The 16,324-nt window shown below is 32.5% G+C and overlaps 2 protein-coding genes across 2 annotated transcripts; both read right to left on the bottom strand.

Annotated features, from left to right (window-relative positions):
* Positions 1-1,476: 1,476 nt before the first annotated feature.
* On the bottom strand, positions 1,477-4,849 carry LOC137827145 (receptor-like protein kinase FERONIA). The gene has a single exon (XM_068633364.2). It carries the CDS (start codon positions 4,423-4,425, stop codon positions 1,726-1,728), a length of 2,700 nt encoding a protein of 899 aa, XP_068489465.2. The 5' UTR covers positions 4,426-4,849; the 3' UTR covers positions 1,477-1,725.
* A 4,984-nt stretch (positions 4,850-9,833) lies between these two features.
* Positions 9,834-13,570, bottom strand: LOC137827146 (alpha-galactosidase 1). The gene is made up of 15 exons (XM_068633365.1): positions 13,293-13,570; positions 12,929-12,987; positions 12,685-12,741; positions 12,534-12,568; positions 12,294-12,397; positions 12,122-12,197; positions 11,971-12,029; positions 11,797-11,862; positions 11,632-11,715; positions 11,101-11,165; positions 10,931-11,013; positions 10,742-10,832; positions 10,443-10,492; positions 10,218-10,358; positions 9,834-10,119 (listed from the first exon to the last, which is right to left on the bottom strand). The coding sequence occupies exons 1-15, from the start codon at positions 13,463-13,465 to the stop codon at positions 10,027-10,029; spliced, it is 1,236 nt and encodes a 411-aa protein (XP_068489466.1). The 5' UTR covers positions 13,466-13,570; the 3' UTR covers positions 9,834-10,026.
* Between the last annotated feature and the right edge of the window lie 2,754 nt (positions 13,571-16,324).

The following is a 16,324-nucleotide window of genomic DNA, read 5'->3' on the forward strand; positions in this document are numbered from 1 at the left end:
TAAAAATGTGAAGTATTATACATGATAAATATTGAGATTGGGATAAACATAAATTTATTTATTAAAATAAAAGGAGTTAATTTAAGTCTTAGATATTTTTTTCTAAAAATAGTTTTACTTTAACATAATTTATAAAACATTATACGTGTCAAATATTCGTAATAAAAAAAATTAATCCATTGTTTTTATTTGATAATAACATGGTTTGTCTGCCATGGACATCCTAACATGGCTTGTCTGCCATTGATAATGTGAAATTGACATTTATTGGGTAATGAAAGACATTTTTTCAATATGGCTTAAAAATTTTCAATTGTTGGTTTATCTTATATTTCATTTTGTTCACCCATTTTATTTTATTTGTTTATTTTAGCAATGTTATTATGTGTTTCTATTATATTGTTCTATAAATCTTTTTCAATAAGTTTTGAATTTGAAAACTATACTTAATGCTTCAGAAAAAAAAATGTACTCAATTTTTATATTTAATAAATAAAAATATTATTATAGGATTTAAACTAAGGACAAAAAAATTAGATCAATTGGTTAGCTATATTGCAAAGTTTCCTCAGCATCTCACAGCTCAAAAGTTTGTTCCATTTCACACAGATCACACATTGAAGCATTTCCTTTGTCAATGCCTCAATTTTAGTTATATGCTTATTTATATACTAATCTTATAAGAAAGTATAAACAACAACCCCAATATATATAACACACAATAGAATAAAAAAAAATACAGTGAAATTTGGTGCAAGAGAATAAAAAAAATACAGTGAAATTTGGTAAGTGTTCACATGTATGAATGATATTTGACCCTTTTCTCATCCTTTAGGTTAGAGATTTCAGGATATTTTATAATAGATAACTAAAACCTCACTTTAAAACTTGATTCCGATTTTGTAAAATTAAATTAGGTTTAAAATTTAATTTTTATAATTTTATAAGAATAAATTAGATTTAAAATACACTTTTTAATATTTTATTATTTGAACACAGAACAGGTGTCAGATGGAATCATGCATACAAAGCAAACGTTGAAGAATGCTATTCCCTCTCTAAGTCCTTCACACGTTATCCCTGGTGAACATGTTTCAGGTATAATTTTATAATATTAAAATTTCTTTCATGGTTGGTAGAATGCATAAAATTCTTATAGTAGTGATATTTAGACAGATCATTACGATGGTTATCAATAAACCGTTGATCCTGATGATCATCATAATGCGCCTGGTTTGAGTCATACCATTAGAGAAAAGTTGACACTGCATATTAACTTGACCTGCATGATTTGATATAGAACACACACTTTGATACTGTCATAATTTATTCCTACCAACCAGTAGTTAATCTGAGTTTGTTGACTATTTGAAGAATTTATTTTATAATGGAAACAAAGTAGTTCAACTAAGAAAAGGGAAAAAGAACACTTAATCTATGCTTTGCACGTCTTTATCTATATGGGAAGAAAAGGAGTGTTTCAAAATTTCAGATATAGCAACCTCGTTACAACATGTTGGCTCTTCTTCAATCTTTACATAACATGGTCACAAATTACAAATTACAACTTACACAATCATAATAAATTAGAAACAACCATAGAAATGAATAGAAATAGTAGAAAAATGAATAACGGGTAACATTCAAATTTGGTGAAAGCCGATTGCACTAGAGAATTTGAGTGGTTTACTCTGTATGTAGTGAGAGTGTTGTTACTGCACGACCTTAACGCCCTTTTGGATTCATGATCTGGGAGAACACAGCACTTGGGGTTAACCCATCAGAGTCTTCACTAGCCAAGCTTCTACCTCCAATGCTCATTGAAATGCCACTGCTTCTGGAGTCGGTCACATTACCATCATAACCCCCCATCGCATCAGAGTCTTTCTTTCCTTTAGAATCTGTATATGTCGGCTCCACTTCATTGTGAATGCCGCCAAATCCGTTGCCACTTTCCTCTGCACTTTCTTGCAGCTGCAAAGCAAACTCAAGGTTCCACAAGACATCACCCATGGATGGCCTTTCAATACCCTGGTCAGCCACACACTTCATCGCAGTCTCAGCAAACTTCTTGAAGCATTCTGGAGCTATCTTGCCTTTTAGATAGGGATCAATGAGTTGGTCAAGAGTGCCTTTGAGGTAGCAATGAGCTGCCCACTCAGCCAGACTCACTTGCTCCTTAGCAAGGGCCGGGTTCAAAGCTGGTCGAGCACACAATATCTCAAAGAGAACCACCCCAAATGAGTAAACATCAGATTTGTCAGTTAGTTGCTGCCTCCTGAAGTATTCTGGATCCAAGTACCCAAAGCTACCCTTTACTACAGTACTTACATGGGTATTATCCAATGTTGGACCTGTTTTTGACAATCCAAAATCAGAAACCTTGGCCACCCACTTCTCGTCCACTAAAATGTTTGTTGTCTTCACATCACGGTGGATGATTGTGTATTTAGCACCAGTGTGTAGATAGTGTAAACCCCGAGCAGCTCCAATGCATATCTCAAGCCTTTGCTTCCATGGAAGTGGAGGCTTCTGGGTCTTGTACAAATGCTCCCTTAGCGTTCCATATGCCATATAATCATAAACGAGGATCATTTCAGTGTTTTCTTCACAGTATCCAATCAGAGAAACAAGGTGGCGGTGACGAAGTTTAGAGAGCATTTCAATCTCAGTTTGGAACTCATGCACCCCTTGGTCAGATAGTGGATTCCCACGTTTAATTGCTACTTTGGTTGTTCCACCATCAATTTCTCCCTTGTAAACCTTACCGAATCCTCCCACACCAAGAAGCAAAGCCTCATCAAAGTTGTTTGTGGCGGACTTGATTTCAGCAAATGAGAAATGACGGCAAAGGTTTGATGGGAGAGAGGAAGCATAACTTCCTGTTGTGTTGGTCTTGGCAGACGCTGCAGAGTGTGAATTACCATAAAGAGAAAGTGGAAGCCAGCCAGATGGCCCTTCACTTGCACCAGAATCTTTTCCTTGTCTACGACGATGGGACGCAGCAAAAGCAAATAGCCCAATCACAAGCACTACAACAACTCCTCCAGCAACACCTCCTGCAATAATGCCTGTATGATTCTTTGATTTACCATGATTATGTGCTCTAGCTGTTGATGGGTCAATTATTTTTTGCACAGGGGGAGGAATGGGATTTGTCCCTGCCAGATTTCCTGCAGTATCATTAATTTTGAAAATCTCCACTCCATTCAAGATTGCATCATAATACATGGGCTTGTTAGTGGGATCTGGATGCAATGCAAGCCACAGGTCCTGCCGTGGTTCTACATTCTCGGGAACAAAGACAACATAATCTTTATGCACAGGCACCCCATTAGAATGTGAAAGGCCAAAATCTTTTGCCCAGGCAATAACATCAGCCGGGGCAGCTGTTTGATTATTGAGGAATATATCAAACACTCTTTGATTAACCATGGTTATATTTGATGATACCTCAGCAAAATGGAGTCTCACTAGATAGGAAAACCCAGAATCAATGTTGAAGATCCAAGTCAAGTTGTAGTTCATGTTGATATTCTCATCCGGACCCATTGATCTGGCTGTAGTGTAGACATCAAGTGGAGCAATATAACTTGGTGTGCTCGGAGGATACTCAAACTTGACATCGGGATCAGCAGGCTGAGTAACTCCAAATGCAGCCCCAAAGAGGAAGGGAACATCATCATACCATGACCTAAACATACCAGTATCATGGGAGGGAGAGATATCATTCCCACCCACATTCAACCTATAAACATTCTCAAGTGCAGTGCTGTTATCAATAGTGTAAGCAGTATCTGTACCAACTATCATGGTAGTTCCATCAGTAGAAGTATAAATATCAGGCATGGACACAACCTCAATCCCATTAACAAAAGCGTAAGCATTGGATGCATTGGTAGACGGAGTGAAAGTCACATTCAAGGTTTTCCCTTCAACATAGATGGCAAACTCCTTCAAAATGTAGGCATAATTCAAAGCCAGGGTGGTCTGAGCAACACTAAAGTTCCTAAGAAGCGTGTATGAATTCGCCGTCACCGCAAAAAGGGCATTAGATGCATTGAGATTGGAGTAAGAAGCCGGGTAAAAGTGCAGCCGGAGGAACTTCCAACCGGAAGCCACCGGGAAAGCATAGGTAAACGGCGCGTGGAACACGCGTGCCGTCATGTAGGGAACCTGGGGGACGGCAGGGTCTTGAGTTGCCGCCGGCGATACGGTGGTGGATTTTGAAGAGGAGGAATCAAACTTGGAACCAACATCAGTGGTCCATTCACGGCCATCAGTATCAGTACTAGATGGAGGACCCCCACAATCCAGCAGGATATTATCAGTAGGCTGAAAATCCTTTGCTACAACAAGCTCAATAGCCAGTACCAAGCACACCAACAATGGAACACAAACACAGTACCGATTCATGCTCCACATCACGACACAGAATTCCAAACCCAAACTCAAACTCAAACTCAAACTCAAAATGCTTTGTTTTCTACCATAAAATAGCCTACACCTCTTGTAGGGAATTACAATCACGCACACCCAGAATTGAAAAACAATCAAAGACCACAAATTTGACGCAAAGATCTTATCTTTTAGGAACCCAGATCAGGAAGAAGAGGGGGGTCTAATAAAGGTGAGGATGGTTTGAATATTGAAGAAAACTGAAATTTGAGAAAGAAGGTGTTTTACCTTACGCCATGGGAAGAGGAGCTGAAAAGCAACTCGGTGAGTCAAAGCGGGACGATCCCGAGTTTTGAGGGTTGGATTGGAATGCCAGATGCTTGCAGCTGGAAGGAACAGAGAGATAATGGTGGAAGAGGGAAATGAAGTGAGAAAGTGCCAGAAACACTGAAAACTACTTTAAATACCACACCTACTTGTAAGAGGACAAAAAAAAAACATTTCACAAACAAAACTGAAATTAATTAATAAATCTATAACTTTCGCTCACTTTCTAAATAGATCCATAACATTTTTATTATTTAACAAGTAATATTTACTACGACTATTCTATTATCTTATAATAAAATATATTTAGTATTTTAAAAGCATTCAATTTAATTATTTTATTAATTTATATTAATAAAAAAAATTCAATTTAATTAGTAACATTAAAATTAAAGTTGCTGGTATAGAGATATTTGAATTCATCATTTTTGTATAATGCAACGAATGTCCATGGTTGTTTGGCTGTAAACCACCCACTTGGGCGTTCCGACTCTGGAGGAAAATAGAAATTCAAAAGCGGTGATGATTAGATGACAGATATGAGCTTCCAACTTGCAAACGCGTTTTCATTCTTCTGATGTCACTTTCTTATGCTTAATTAATTGCTCAGAATAAGTATTGCTATCTAACATGGAAATGACAGATAAGTTGAGACATTTAAAAGTGCTTATTCTAAAATTATTGACAGAGACAATAGTAATAATATGACCGTGACGGGTGTTGGATAGCTAACACAAACGGGCTTTTATTATATTAACAAAAGGACATAATCTAATTAGTTAGAATTCACTGAAGCCTGTCAAGACTAAAGACTTTTGGTCAAAATATACATCAAATCAAATCTCTTGGATTACTGAAAAAAAAAGTTTGTATTGAAATAAGTGTTTTTTTTTTATATATATATTTTAAAATTTCATCATATAAAATCAATTTATAAATATAAAATCTTTAATATATTAATTTTTTACAAAGATATGCTAACTTATATATAAGATTAAACATAATTTAACTTTATAAAATTCGATTATGTTTGTCCCAACTTATATACTATAAAATATTTTTATCTTATTAAATTAATTAATGAGGATTTCTATTGCTTTCTATTAAAATAACTTTTTATTACATCCTATATGAAGTTTTGATTATAGTCCAAGATTAGAATAAACTAGGTGTATTGGTCGATACCGGACGAACCAGTCTCGACTACTGTTTGAATTAAAGGACAAAAACGTGATAAGTAACAACAATAGCGATGGTGTTGAATGAGTCAACCCACACTTTAAAATATACAAAAAATATCTCTAACGTAACAAATAAAGCTGATTAAACTGAAAGATACTCCTCATATATTAAGGAACCGCTATGTATATCAGTTAAGCAACTGATATTCAACCCATAAGGGTCAATGCCCATAAACCAAGTACTATAAATAAAGACTTATGAGAAGAAGTAAGGTACATTTTTTACATTATGCTATAATACACCTAAATCAGAGCATTGACTTAAGCGTTAGAGTACAATCGTAGTACCCTCGGCCGATCGAGCATCAACATTGGAAGAAGGAGGTTTAAAAGAACTTAAAGATACCAACACATCAATAATTGTATGTCCAGTCACAGGTATTATCTGTGTCCCTCAGCCTATATAGGTACAATTGGCACCCACCGTGGGATTGAAGTATTACTCAATTTCTAGTAGCAAATAGCAACCGAAAACAATGGTATCAACAAGGATGAACACTTGAATGCCTTATCAACACCGAAAGCTTAATCAAATGACTAACCAAAAATATGGAAGAATTGAGGAATCGTGTTACCAAATTCATGCAGATTGAAGAGCATATTGACTACCATAAGAATCATCAATTTGAAGGTGCTAACAAGGGAAAAGAAAAAGATAGAAGCAATCGAACTCTACCTGGTAGGTCTAATCGCTTTGAGGTCCCCGATTCCTTAATTATACACCTTTAACTGTCCTAAGAGGATGAATCCTCGATAAGGCATTACAGGTCGAGTTAATCCCAACCTTGAAATAGTCACAAACTCTAAAGAACACTAATACTTCTAAACGTTGCCAGTATCACGATAATTATGGCCATACGACCTAAGGATGCCAAGCATTGAAAAGATAAAAATAGAAGAACTTATTCAAGCGGGTCATTTCCAAAAATTCATCAAGACTGATACCAGTACATATCGATCCCCACAAAGGGATCGATATCCACCCAGAGGGCAAAAAGAATACTATGATTGGTCCGAACAGGGGGACTCACGTCAATGTGACGACAACCAACGTCCAACGAGACAAAGACGAAGTGAAAGTCCACTAAGAAGGACGCGACCACGAAGTGGAAGTCATGAGAGATACAATCGAACCAGATGTAGGGTTCAGGAGGTTATTAACACTATTGTTGGGCCAGTCTCACTTGGTGTACTCGAACGAGAAATCAACACAATTGTCACAGGTTTTACAGGAGGTAGATGCTCTAACTCAGCTAGAAAGAAACATCTTTGGGCCATCTAGTCGGTCCATTCGACGTCCAATCGAAACCATCTTTGGATAATTTGGATAGAATCTAAATGACTATACCAAAATTAAGAAGTGAAATTTAAACATAATTTAACTTTATAAAACTAATTTATAAGATTATGTTTGTACCAACTTATATTCTATAAAATGTGTTTATCTTATTAAATTAATTAAAAAGTGTTTTTGTTGCTTTATGTACCAGTAAGGGTCGTACGACTGATCACATGTCTCAGTCCCTATCATTGGGTCGACTGATGACTAGGTCCCCATCAATGGGTTGATTGACAACACAAATCTAGTTACGTTTAAGCAGAGTCAGTGAGGCTAACCCATAATTAAGAACTAGGTAATGTATCCCTAAACATATTCCAACTCTCTAATCTGACCCAATAGAAAAGACCCACTAAAATAATATAAATAGTACAGATTCTAAGATCCAAGTACGTGATCATAAACAGTACTCTGACAACCGAGTGTCGAATACTAAACTGACTTGTACGTCGAAGTACCTTCTGCGGGTACTATCCGAGCTTGAGCTATGAGAAGATTGAGAGGTGAAACGAGGAGAGAGGAGGAAGGGGTTTGCAAGAAGAAAAGCTGAAATACGATACGACTGATCTGTTGAAGATGGTTGCTGCCCCTTCAAGATTGTGTTTGATGAAGACTTGTATGTAGTGTTTGATGAAGACATTTATGTACTTTCCATGTATTTGTGCTTTGCTTTAAGTATGTCTTAGTTAGTGCTTAGAGGTTGTCTAAGAGTAGCTTTTTGCTGAGTAACTCACCTCATAACCACTGGCCATGTGATAAGAACAAGCATAAGTCTTCTAAAATTGTTTTCACATGTTTTACACAAAAACACGTTTTACTGCATAAAAATAAATCTGTTCTTTTCTAAATAAACAGATTCATTTTCTTCACTGATGCCTTGGCTAAAGTCTTGTAAAAATTGGATTTTGTGCATCAGGTTTTTGACTAAGTCTTCTTCTTTTCAAAACGACTGAGTTTCAAATAGTTAAACTTCCTCTGTTTTCGTTTTGAAAAATAAATCTGTTCATCTGTAAATGAATAGATTCTTTTTGCCTCTGGTGCCATGTCATGCTTAAACGTTTTTCAGTTTTATCTCAGCACCAGAATGGTTGACTAAGTCTCCTCACTTAACAGATTCTCTAACTGCTTTTGAAAATAAATCTGTTCATTTTATTTTCAATCTGTTCATTTTATAACAGCTTTAACTGTTTTTCAAAATTCTGTTATAAGCTGGCTTTCTATAAAATGCAAACTTGTTTTCTGAGTTTAACAACGATTCAAACAGTTTATACTTTTGCAAAAAACAAGTTTTAACAGCAGAGAGTTAAGTGTTTTCAAGGATTAGCATTTGTTCTTCAAAGATTTCAAAAATCAAAAAGTGCTTGTTCTTGGTTTGGTTCCAAAAGCTTGGTGTGAGGTGCAGCTACTGTTCTAGCAATCTTGCCTACTGGTTTAAGGCTGATCTTTGTTACCTCAATCAGGTGTAGTCGTTTCACTTCTTATTACTTGTAAAAGTTTGGTTGAATCCTCTTCTTGATAGGTGTTCTTGAAGAGTGGATGTGTGTGTATGAGTGCTGAAATAGGTTTTTTCAGCAAGAGTACCTAAGTTCTTGTAGGTTTCAAGAACAGTGGGAAGTGTACTTGATTGTACTGTGTGTTAGTGAATTCCACCTGTTGTTGGTGAAGACTGGATGTAGCTCAGGTTGAGTGAACCAGTATAATTGTTTGTGTTCTCTCTCTCCCTCACTCTGCAATTTCGTTTCTGCATAATTGATAAAACAGCAAAGAAATAAATCTGTTCAATTGAAAATAAATCTGTTCTTTCTGGGCACTGTGCATACTGTTCTTGATTTCTGAAAAAGGTATTTGAATCTGATAAGAACATACATAATCTGCTAAAACCATTGGAACAGATTGAATGTGATAGGCTATTCAAGAAACTGTTAATGCTACTAATTGAACCTTAAACAAATTGCTTAAAGTTGAAGCTTGCTGTTTTGTGATTCATTGTTCTTAATTTCTGGAAAATTTCTTGACATCAAGAAGAACACTCATAGTCTGTTAAAAGTCACAGGAACAGCTTGTTTGCAAAGGTTACTCACTTAACTAGCATACTATCAATTGAACCTTAATCACTTGCTTGAAATTAAAGCTTGCTGTTTTTGTGTTTCACTGTTTTTCAAATCTGATATCTGTGTGTGCTGCTGGAAATCCTCACTGCATAGTCTTGTGATTAACCTTGCTGTATTAAAAGCGTTTCAAACAGAAAAACAGTGCTGAAATAAATCTGTTCATTTTTACATAAATCGATTTATTTTCTGTAAAACTGGGTTAAACACTGTTTCTGTGAAGAAGTTTTAAAAGGTCAATTCACCCCCCTCTTGAACTTTGGCACTATTAAACCCAACATGATCGAAGAAGGAGAAAAGTGATCTTACTAGTTCCCTGCACCCTAACCCCCCGTTCGACAACACTTTCTATTCAAGTAAACTTTTATTTAAGTTTGTTCACTTGAGAGATTGTGTTTAAATTTGTAAATTCTGGAATCATTTAGCATTTGAACAGTTTTATTATCATCTGATTGACTGCTTCCAAGCTTTGTACACTAAGGTAGCAAGCTTCTATGAACAGAAGCACATGAAAATGTTTATTGAAGAGAAACTCGTGCAAAAGTTACACTAAGAAAAACAATATTGACATCAGTGGCTCCACAAGCTGCAATCCAAAAATTTGTTTCAGAACTCAAGCAACTGGCTTCAGCACGTACATTTTACACCCGTGTGGATCAACTTGGGCAGTCAATTTTTCCTGAAAGCGTTCCACCAATGTCTTGTGCTGCAAGCATTGTAGCACATAAATCATAGCATCAGTACCAAAAGAATTGTGATGAAAACAAAGCATGCATGCAAGATTGAATGAATCCAATACAATACCTCCCAAAGGTCTCTTGCTTGGACAACACTTTTTGATGGAATACCAATGTCATCCCAGTTGGCTGTAATGGAAATATTCCAAGGGCCACGATTAAGCAAGATAACAGCCACCCTGTACATTGAAAGAGGACCTGCCCAAATCTGCAAAAAAACTCATCTATGATAATTTCTTGTTCATATGAAAATAGAGACAAAAGCATGTGCTGTGTTCCATATTCAACTTACCTCAATATCACCTTCCATCCTAACCTTTTTACCTTGTACACCAAGTGAATCTGACATTGTATGATATAAATATTAATAACAGTAACAATGAATAAGAAATGAATTTGATATAAACTAACAAAGTTCAAGATTTTTACAGAATGTGAAAGGTTTCTAGACAATGAAAACCGACCAATTAAAAATCATGGTAGCTATGACTTTTCAAGTAATTTTTGTAAAGACTGATAAAACATCTTTACTTTGTCAGTACATAAACTATTTTCATTAGAGAAAATAGAATGACCCTAGTTATGTATCACCTTGGTTAACTGCAATAACTTCCTTATTTGTTACAATCTCCACAGTCTCTTTAGTCATATTTCTAACATCACAGCCAAGAAGAAGAGGAGCCTGCAATAAACCTTCACATGAGGAAATAAAAGAAGAAGGCCTTGCACATGCTTTTACATAAATCAGTGTACTTGAAAACAAAAGAATTACAGTGCTACCTTGGAAAGGGCCCATAAACTGAAGTGAACAATATATTCATTCTTTGTCATCCCTCCATTTCCCACCTCAAGCATGTCAGGATCTGTTGAGTTCACATGTTCAATGGATATCATGATTCTCAATTGGATAAAATATACTAAAGAAAACGTAAGGTTAATGAAATTCTAACCATTCCAACCACCAGGTCTTGCATAATCAGCATAAACTTCGTTCATGTCTGCCCTTGAAATCATGCTGCCAAAGATAATGGTAACCTTTATTATCTACAGATCCATATTAATTCAATATGGCTGAACAGCTAAATAGCCTACTTGATTAGCTCTTAATTAGTAGCCAAATTCCATACATTTTCCTTACAGATCCAAATTAATCAATTTAGGTGAACAGCTACATACCCTGCTTCATCACATTTCAGGACCAATTTTAGAATAATTCTGCTCCAGTTGATTTGATCCGTTAAGTGGTACATTATCATTTTTTTCTTATTTATAGGAGTTGAACACAAGTACCAGGAGAGCTTACAACAACTCAAGACTGATCAACCAGTTGAGTTAGATCCTGGTTAGTAGATTGTTACTCTGATTAACAATGAAACTAATGTTTTAGATAATTTTCTTTTGAATAGGTGTGCAATAGACACATGAGATGGCTATAGAAATTTGCTCCATTTGTACTGACTAACTAAAAACATAATTTTCACCTTTCCCATGAATCATTAATGTCATTGGTAGTTCTCCAGCTGTTTCCCACTTTAGCACCCCATAAAGCAGGGTGCAAGTCTCCCCTAACAAACACACCAAATATGATTAGAGGGAAGACCTTAAAATTGGTGCAGCAATAAGATACTAAACACAAGTAAAATTACCATTCACACAGTGAGAAGAAGATTGGACGACGAGCCATCGATAAAGCCCGAGTCATAACAGGGTATCTAGTCATATGAAGACCATAGTTTTCAAAATTATATACAACTAACAAAGTGGAATGTTCAAATATTCAACTCGATCAATCAAAATATAACACCAATATGCATGAATACCTATCAGTTGGTTTTGATTCATCATTGTTACAGTTATCATACTTCAAATAATCAATACCCTGTAAATAAACCAAAAGAACCATTTGTTTAATTGCACTATATACGATAATTCCAAGGGAAAAGAAGAAGAAAAGAGCACAATGTCAAATACCCATGATGCAAAAGTCTTGGCATCTTGAAATTCATGACCAAGAGAACCAGGCATCTGTTTGCTACAAGTTAAATACCTGCAAAATTGACCAATCTAAACCTTGGTTAAAAATGTTATAAAAAAAGCACATTGGACTAAATTGGTGGCTAGTTGTTTAGTTAAGTCTATGTACCCAGCATCTGAATAAATTCCAAGTTTAAGACCTTTTCTGTGAACATAATCTGCAAGAGCTTTGATTCCAGAAGGAAATGTTGATTTTTTTGCTACCAGATTACCCTATAACAATACAACAAATAACAATAGCCTATACAGATGTTCGAAGAAAACAAAAATTAATTGAATGTGAGAACTTTCAGCTAAGCAGTAAGAAAATTAAATGCAATGAAGCATATAAAAACCATAACAAACATACACTAGCATCCCGGTTTAATTCAGCCCAACAATCATCTGCAACAATAGAAAAATAGAAAATTGTGGATTAAGTTTAACTGCTTGTGCTTATGACATTTTGCATAGCAAAGAAGCACATGCTTGTTCTTGAAAAAATAGGAGTTTTCATGTACCTATATTGACATATCTGTATCCAAGCTTAGAAAGACCAGTAGAAACAAGGGCATCAGCTGTAAACCCATATAAAAAATTCACAGTCAGACTAAATTCTCAACCAAGTGGATCTTTTCTAAAAAAAATAAAATAAAAGTCAAAAGCTACGTTCTCACATGTACACATAATTCTATATATAACCATAAATTGATGATGATTGATAAATACAAAATTCACAAAGCATACACACAAATAACCACATACCAGTTTCTTTGATGATATTTTCGTTAATTTGACAAGAAAAATGATTCCAACTGTTCCACCTGCACCAAAAAGAACTATTGTAAGTAATAACATCTCAGTATAATAAATCTTTTGATGGATAAATTTGGAATCACACAGGAATGAGCTATGTGTAGTTGTAACTACTTATTTAAGGTATGAGAAAAAAAACTGTTCTCCCAAGATGCTTGCCAGCACTATTTACAACACAAACCGACTGTCGGTTGAGGAGTATTGTAATTTGTCAGTGATAAACAGGGAAACTAAGAGACTTTGCAAGTAAAAAAACAGTCATTCTCACAAAAAGAAGAAACTTTGAGTTACTGAACACAAATCACACACATACCCCATTGGAGGAGTTTTAGCAAGGCCATTAGCAAGAAGATTCCTCCTGGGTTGCTCCACATGGTCATGGAGTTGTGTTGGGTCTGATGATGAAGCAGTGGCACAAGTCAATGAGAAGAGCAAAAGGGTCAGCAAAAACACCAGCACCTCATAGCTAAACCTTCTTCTCTCCATTGTGTTTCTTCACTTCAGCACTTTTTGCTTCAACTGCAGTGAGACAGACAAGATCCCTTATCTATTTATACACAGATTGCCTTCACTGCTATGTTACTCAGTTCAAGGTTGTTTTTTTGGAGTTACTCTAAGTTGGAGGTTAAAATATACATAAATAAATAAATTGAGTAATATATAAAAGTGAGAAAAAAAATATTGAAACTTTATTATTTTCAAATCTTTTTAATATGGTTTTATTTTATATATGATTAACTGAAGAGTCATGAATACATATTTGTTTCATTGTGTTTCTGTGCTACACAATTTCACGACAATGTAATACGATCCAAAATCACTATGACATGAGCATAGTTTTGAATATTTTTCATGTGAGATATAAGTTGAGACTTTCAATATTAAGAAAAGATAACTATAGGTAGTTTTCCTACAAACTTCTTTAAATATGTTTACAATAATATCTTCATGATTTTTTTTATAAATTAATTTGTAAACTCATATTATTTCTCTTAACTTTTTTTTATATTATATAAATCGATTTCAATTTATATCAATTTTATTTATTTATTTATTTATTTATAAATTTTTATATATAAAGCTCTTCCAAACAAAATAATATAAAATATCCTAAAAAAATTTGATTCCATAATGATCTTTAGATTTAGTTTAATTTAATGTTTTTAATTATATTTAATAAAGAATTAAAACATGAAACTAATATTATTAACATTTTTTTATTATTGTTAGTTTTTATATTTTTTGTATGGAATTTTTAGTTTTAAATTAATTCATAATTAAACACAAAAGACAAAACAATAGGTTATTATATATCCATACACTTTATTTTAATAAAACCTTAATATTCGTTTACAATGATAAGAAGAAGAACTATTATGATAATTATATATTAAAATATTTTACTTGATAATGAAAGTTGGATTTAACACAATTTAATGTTTTTAATTATATTTATTGATAATTAAACTACTGAAATAAATATTAAAAGACGTATTAAACTACTAAGATTAATGGATAAATAATGTTCTATATACATTGTGATCACATATTAAAAGACATTAAACTACTGAAATAAATATTAAACACAAAAGACAAAATAATAGGTTATTATATATCCATATACTTTATTTTAATAAAACCTTAATTTCCTTTACAATAATAATAAGAAGAACTATTATGATAATTATATATATTAAAATATTTTACTTGACAATGATAGTTGGATTTAACACAATTTAATGTTTTTAATTATATTTATTGATAATTAAACTACTGAAATAAATATTAAAAGGCATATTAAACTACTAAGATTAATGGACAAATAATGTTCTATATACATTGTGATCACATACCATATACCAAGAGTGTACTTAAAAAAATGAAACAAGACAATTAAACTGCATCATCTTCTGTATAAACTCCATTAATAATGAACCTTGATCTGATGTGTATTATTATAGAATATAACTTTTTTATTGTGTTCAGGAAATTATTGTCATTATCTATATTAGTATAGAAAATTAGAAAGTGTTGTGTTTCAAAAAGTGAAGGTTCTGGTGTAGACATCACACAGAGAACTACAAAAATGTCACATGAAATAAGAAGATAAGGATTTCCCAATATTTACTATGCAATAGTTTTAGGTTTGTGGGAACTATCTAGAATATAGACTTTCACTGCAAATTTCAATACCAATATGACTGTATAAACTTCTTCCAACACATCTAAGATTGAAAAAAAAAACAATTTATTATTATCTTAAAATTAAATTGTATGAATTCTTTTATATGACTTATTTCAATTTTTTTTTTAATTTATAAAAAGTTAATTTAATTAGTAACAAAATTTCTAGAAAAGTTATTATGAAAAAATTTATTTTAAACACATTCTAATTTTTAAAATTTAGGGTTTAACAAAAAAATATTATTAAATCCAGCATATTTATTTTTAAATTTTTAATTATTATTTTAATTTTGTTTTATTATATCTAATTTCTATTTACCAATATTATTAATATTTATTTTTAGAATATTATTGACAACTATTATAAATACTATCATAATTTATAGTTATTATTAATGTTGGAAATTAATGTTATAAATAAACTTGTAGGAATTGAAGTCAAGGTTTTAGAATAATCTTTATTAGATCAATTATGTTATGGTGTAGTGATTATTATTATATTTATTAGTATAATTATTAATATTAATAAAATTAATAATATAATTAATTTTATTAATATTATTATTATTAAAATTAATAATATTATTAATTATTATAATAATATTATTAATTATTATAATAATATTATTCATAATATTAATATCATTAAATATTATTGTTAATATTCTTAAATATCATTAAATATTATTAATATTAATAAATATTATTAATATTACTAATATTATTAAATACTACTAATATTATTAAATATTATCAAATACTATTAAATATTATAAATATTGTTAATTATTATAAATATTATTAAATACTATTAATATTATAATAGTATTAACATTATTAATACCATTAATATTATAAATAATAATAATATTATTATTAATATTAATAAAAAAATTAATATCATTAATATTTTATATTATTAATATAAATTCGTATATAATAAGGTAATTTACATAGAGATAATAGTTCCGTGAGTAATGAAAATCGTAGTTATCTACCAACTCCAAACCGTGAGTAATGGAAATAGAAGTTACCTACCAATTTTGGGTAATGAAAACAATAATTACCAACTCCAGTATGTGAATAAATCTAACATATTTTATTTTTAAATTTTTAATTATTATATGAATTTTTATTATTATTATTAATTATTAAATACCA

The sequence above is a fragment of the Phaseolus vulgaris genome, chromosome 8 (assembly GCF_051622355.1).
Source record: "Phaseolus vulgaris cultivar YP4 chromosome 8, ASM5162235v1, whole genome shotgun sequence".
Lineage (NCBI taxonomy): Eukaryota > Viridiplantae > Streptophyta > Magnoliopsida > Fabales > Fabaceae > Phaseolus > Phaseolus vulgaris.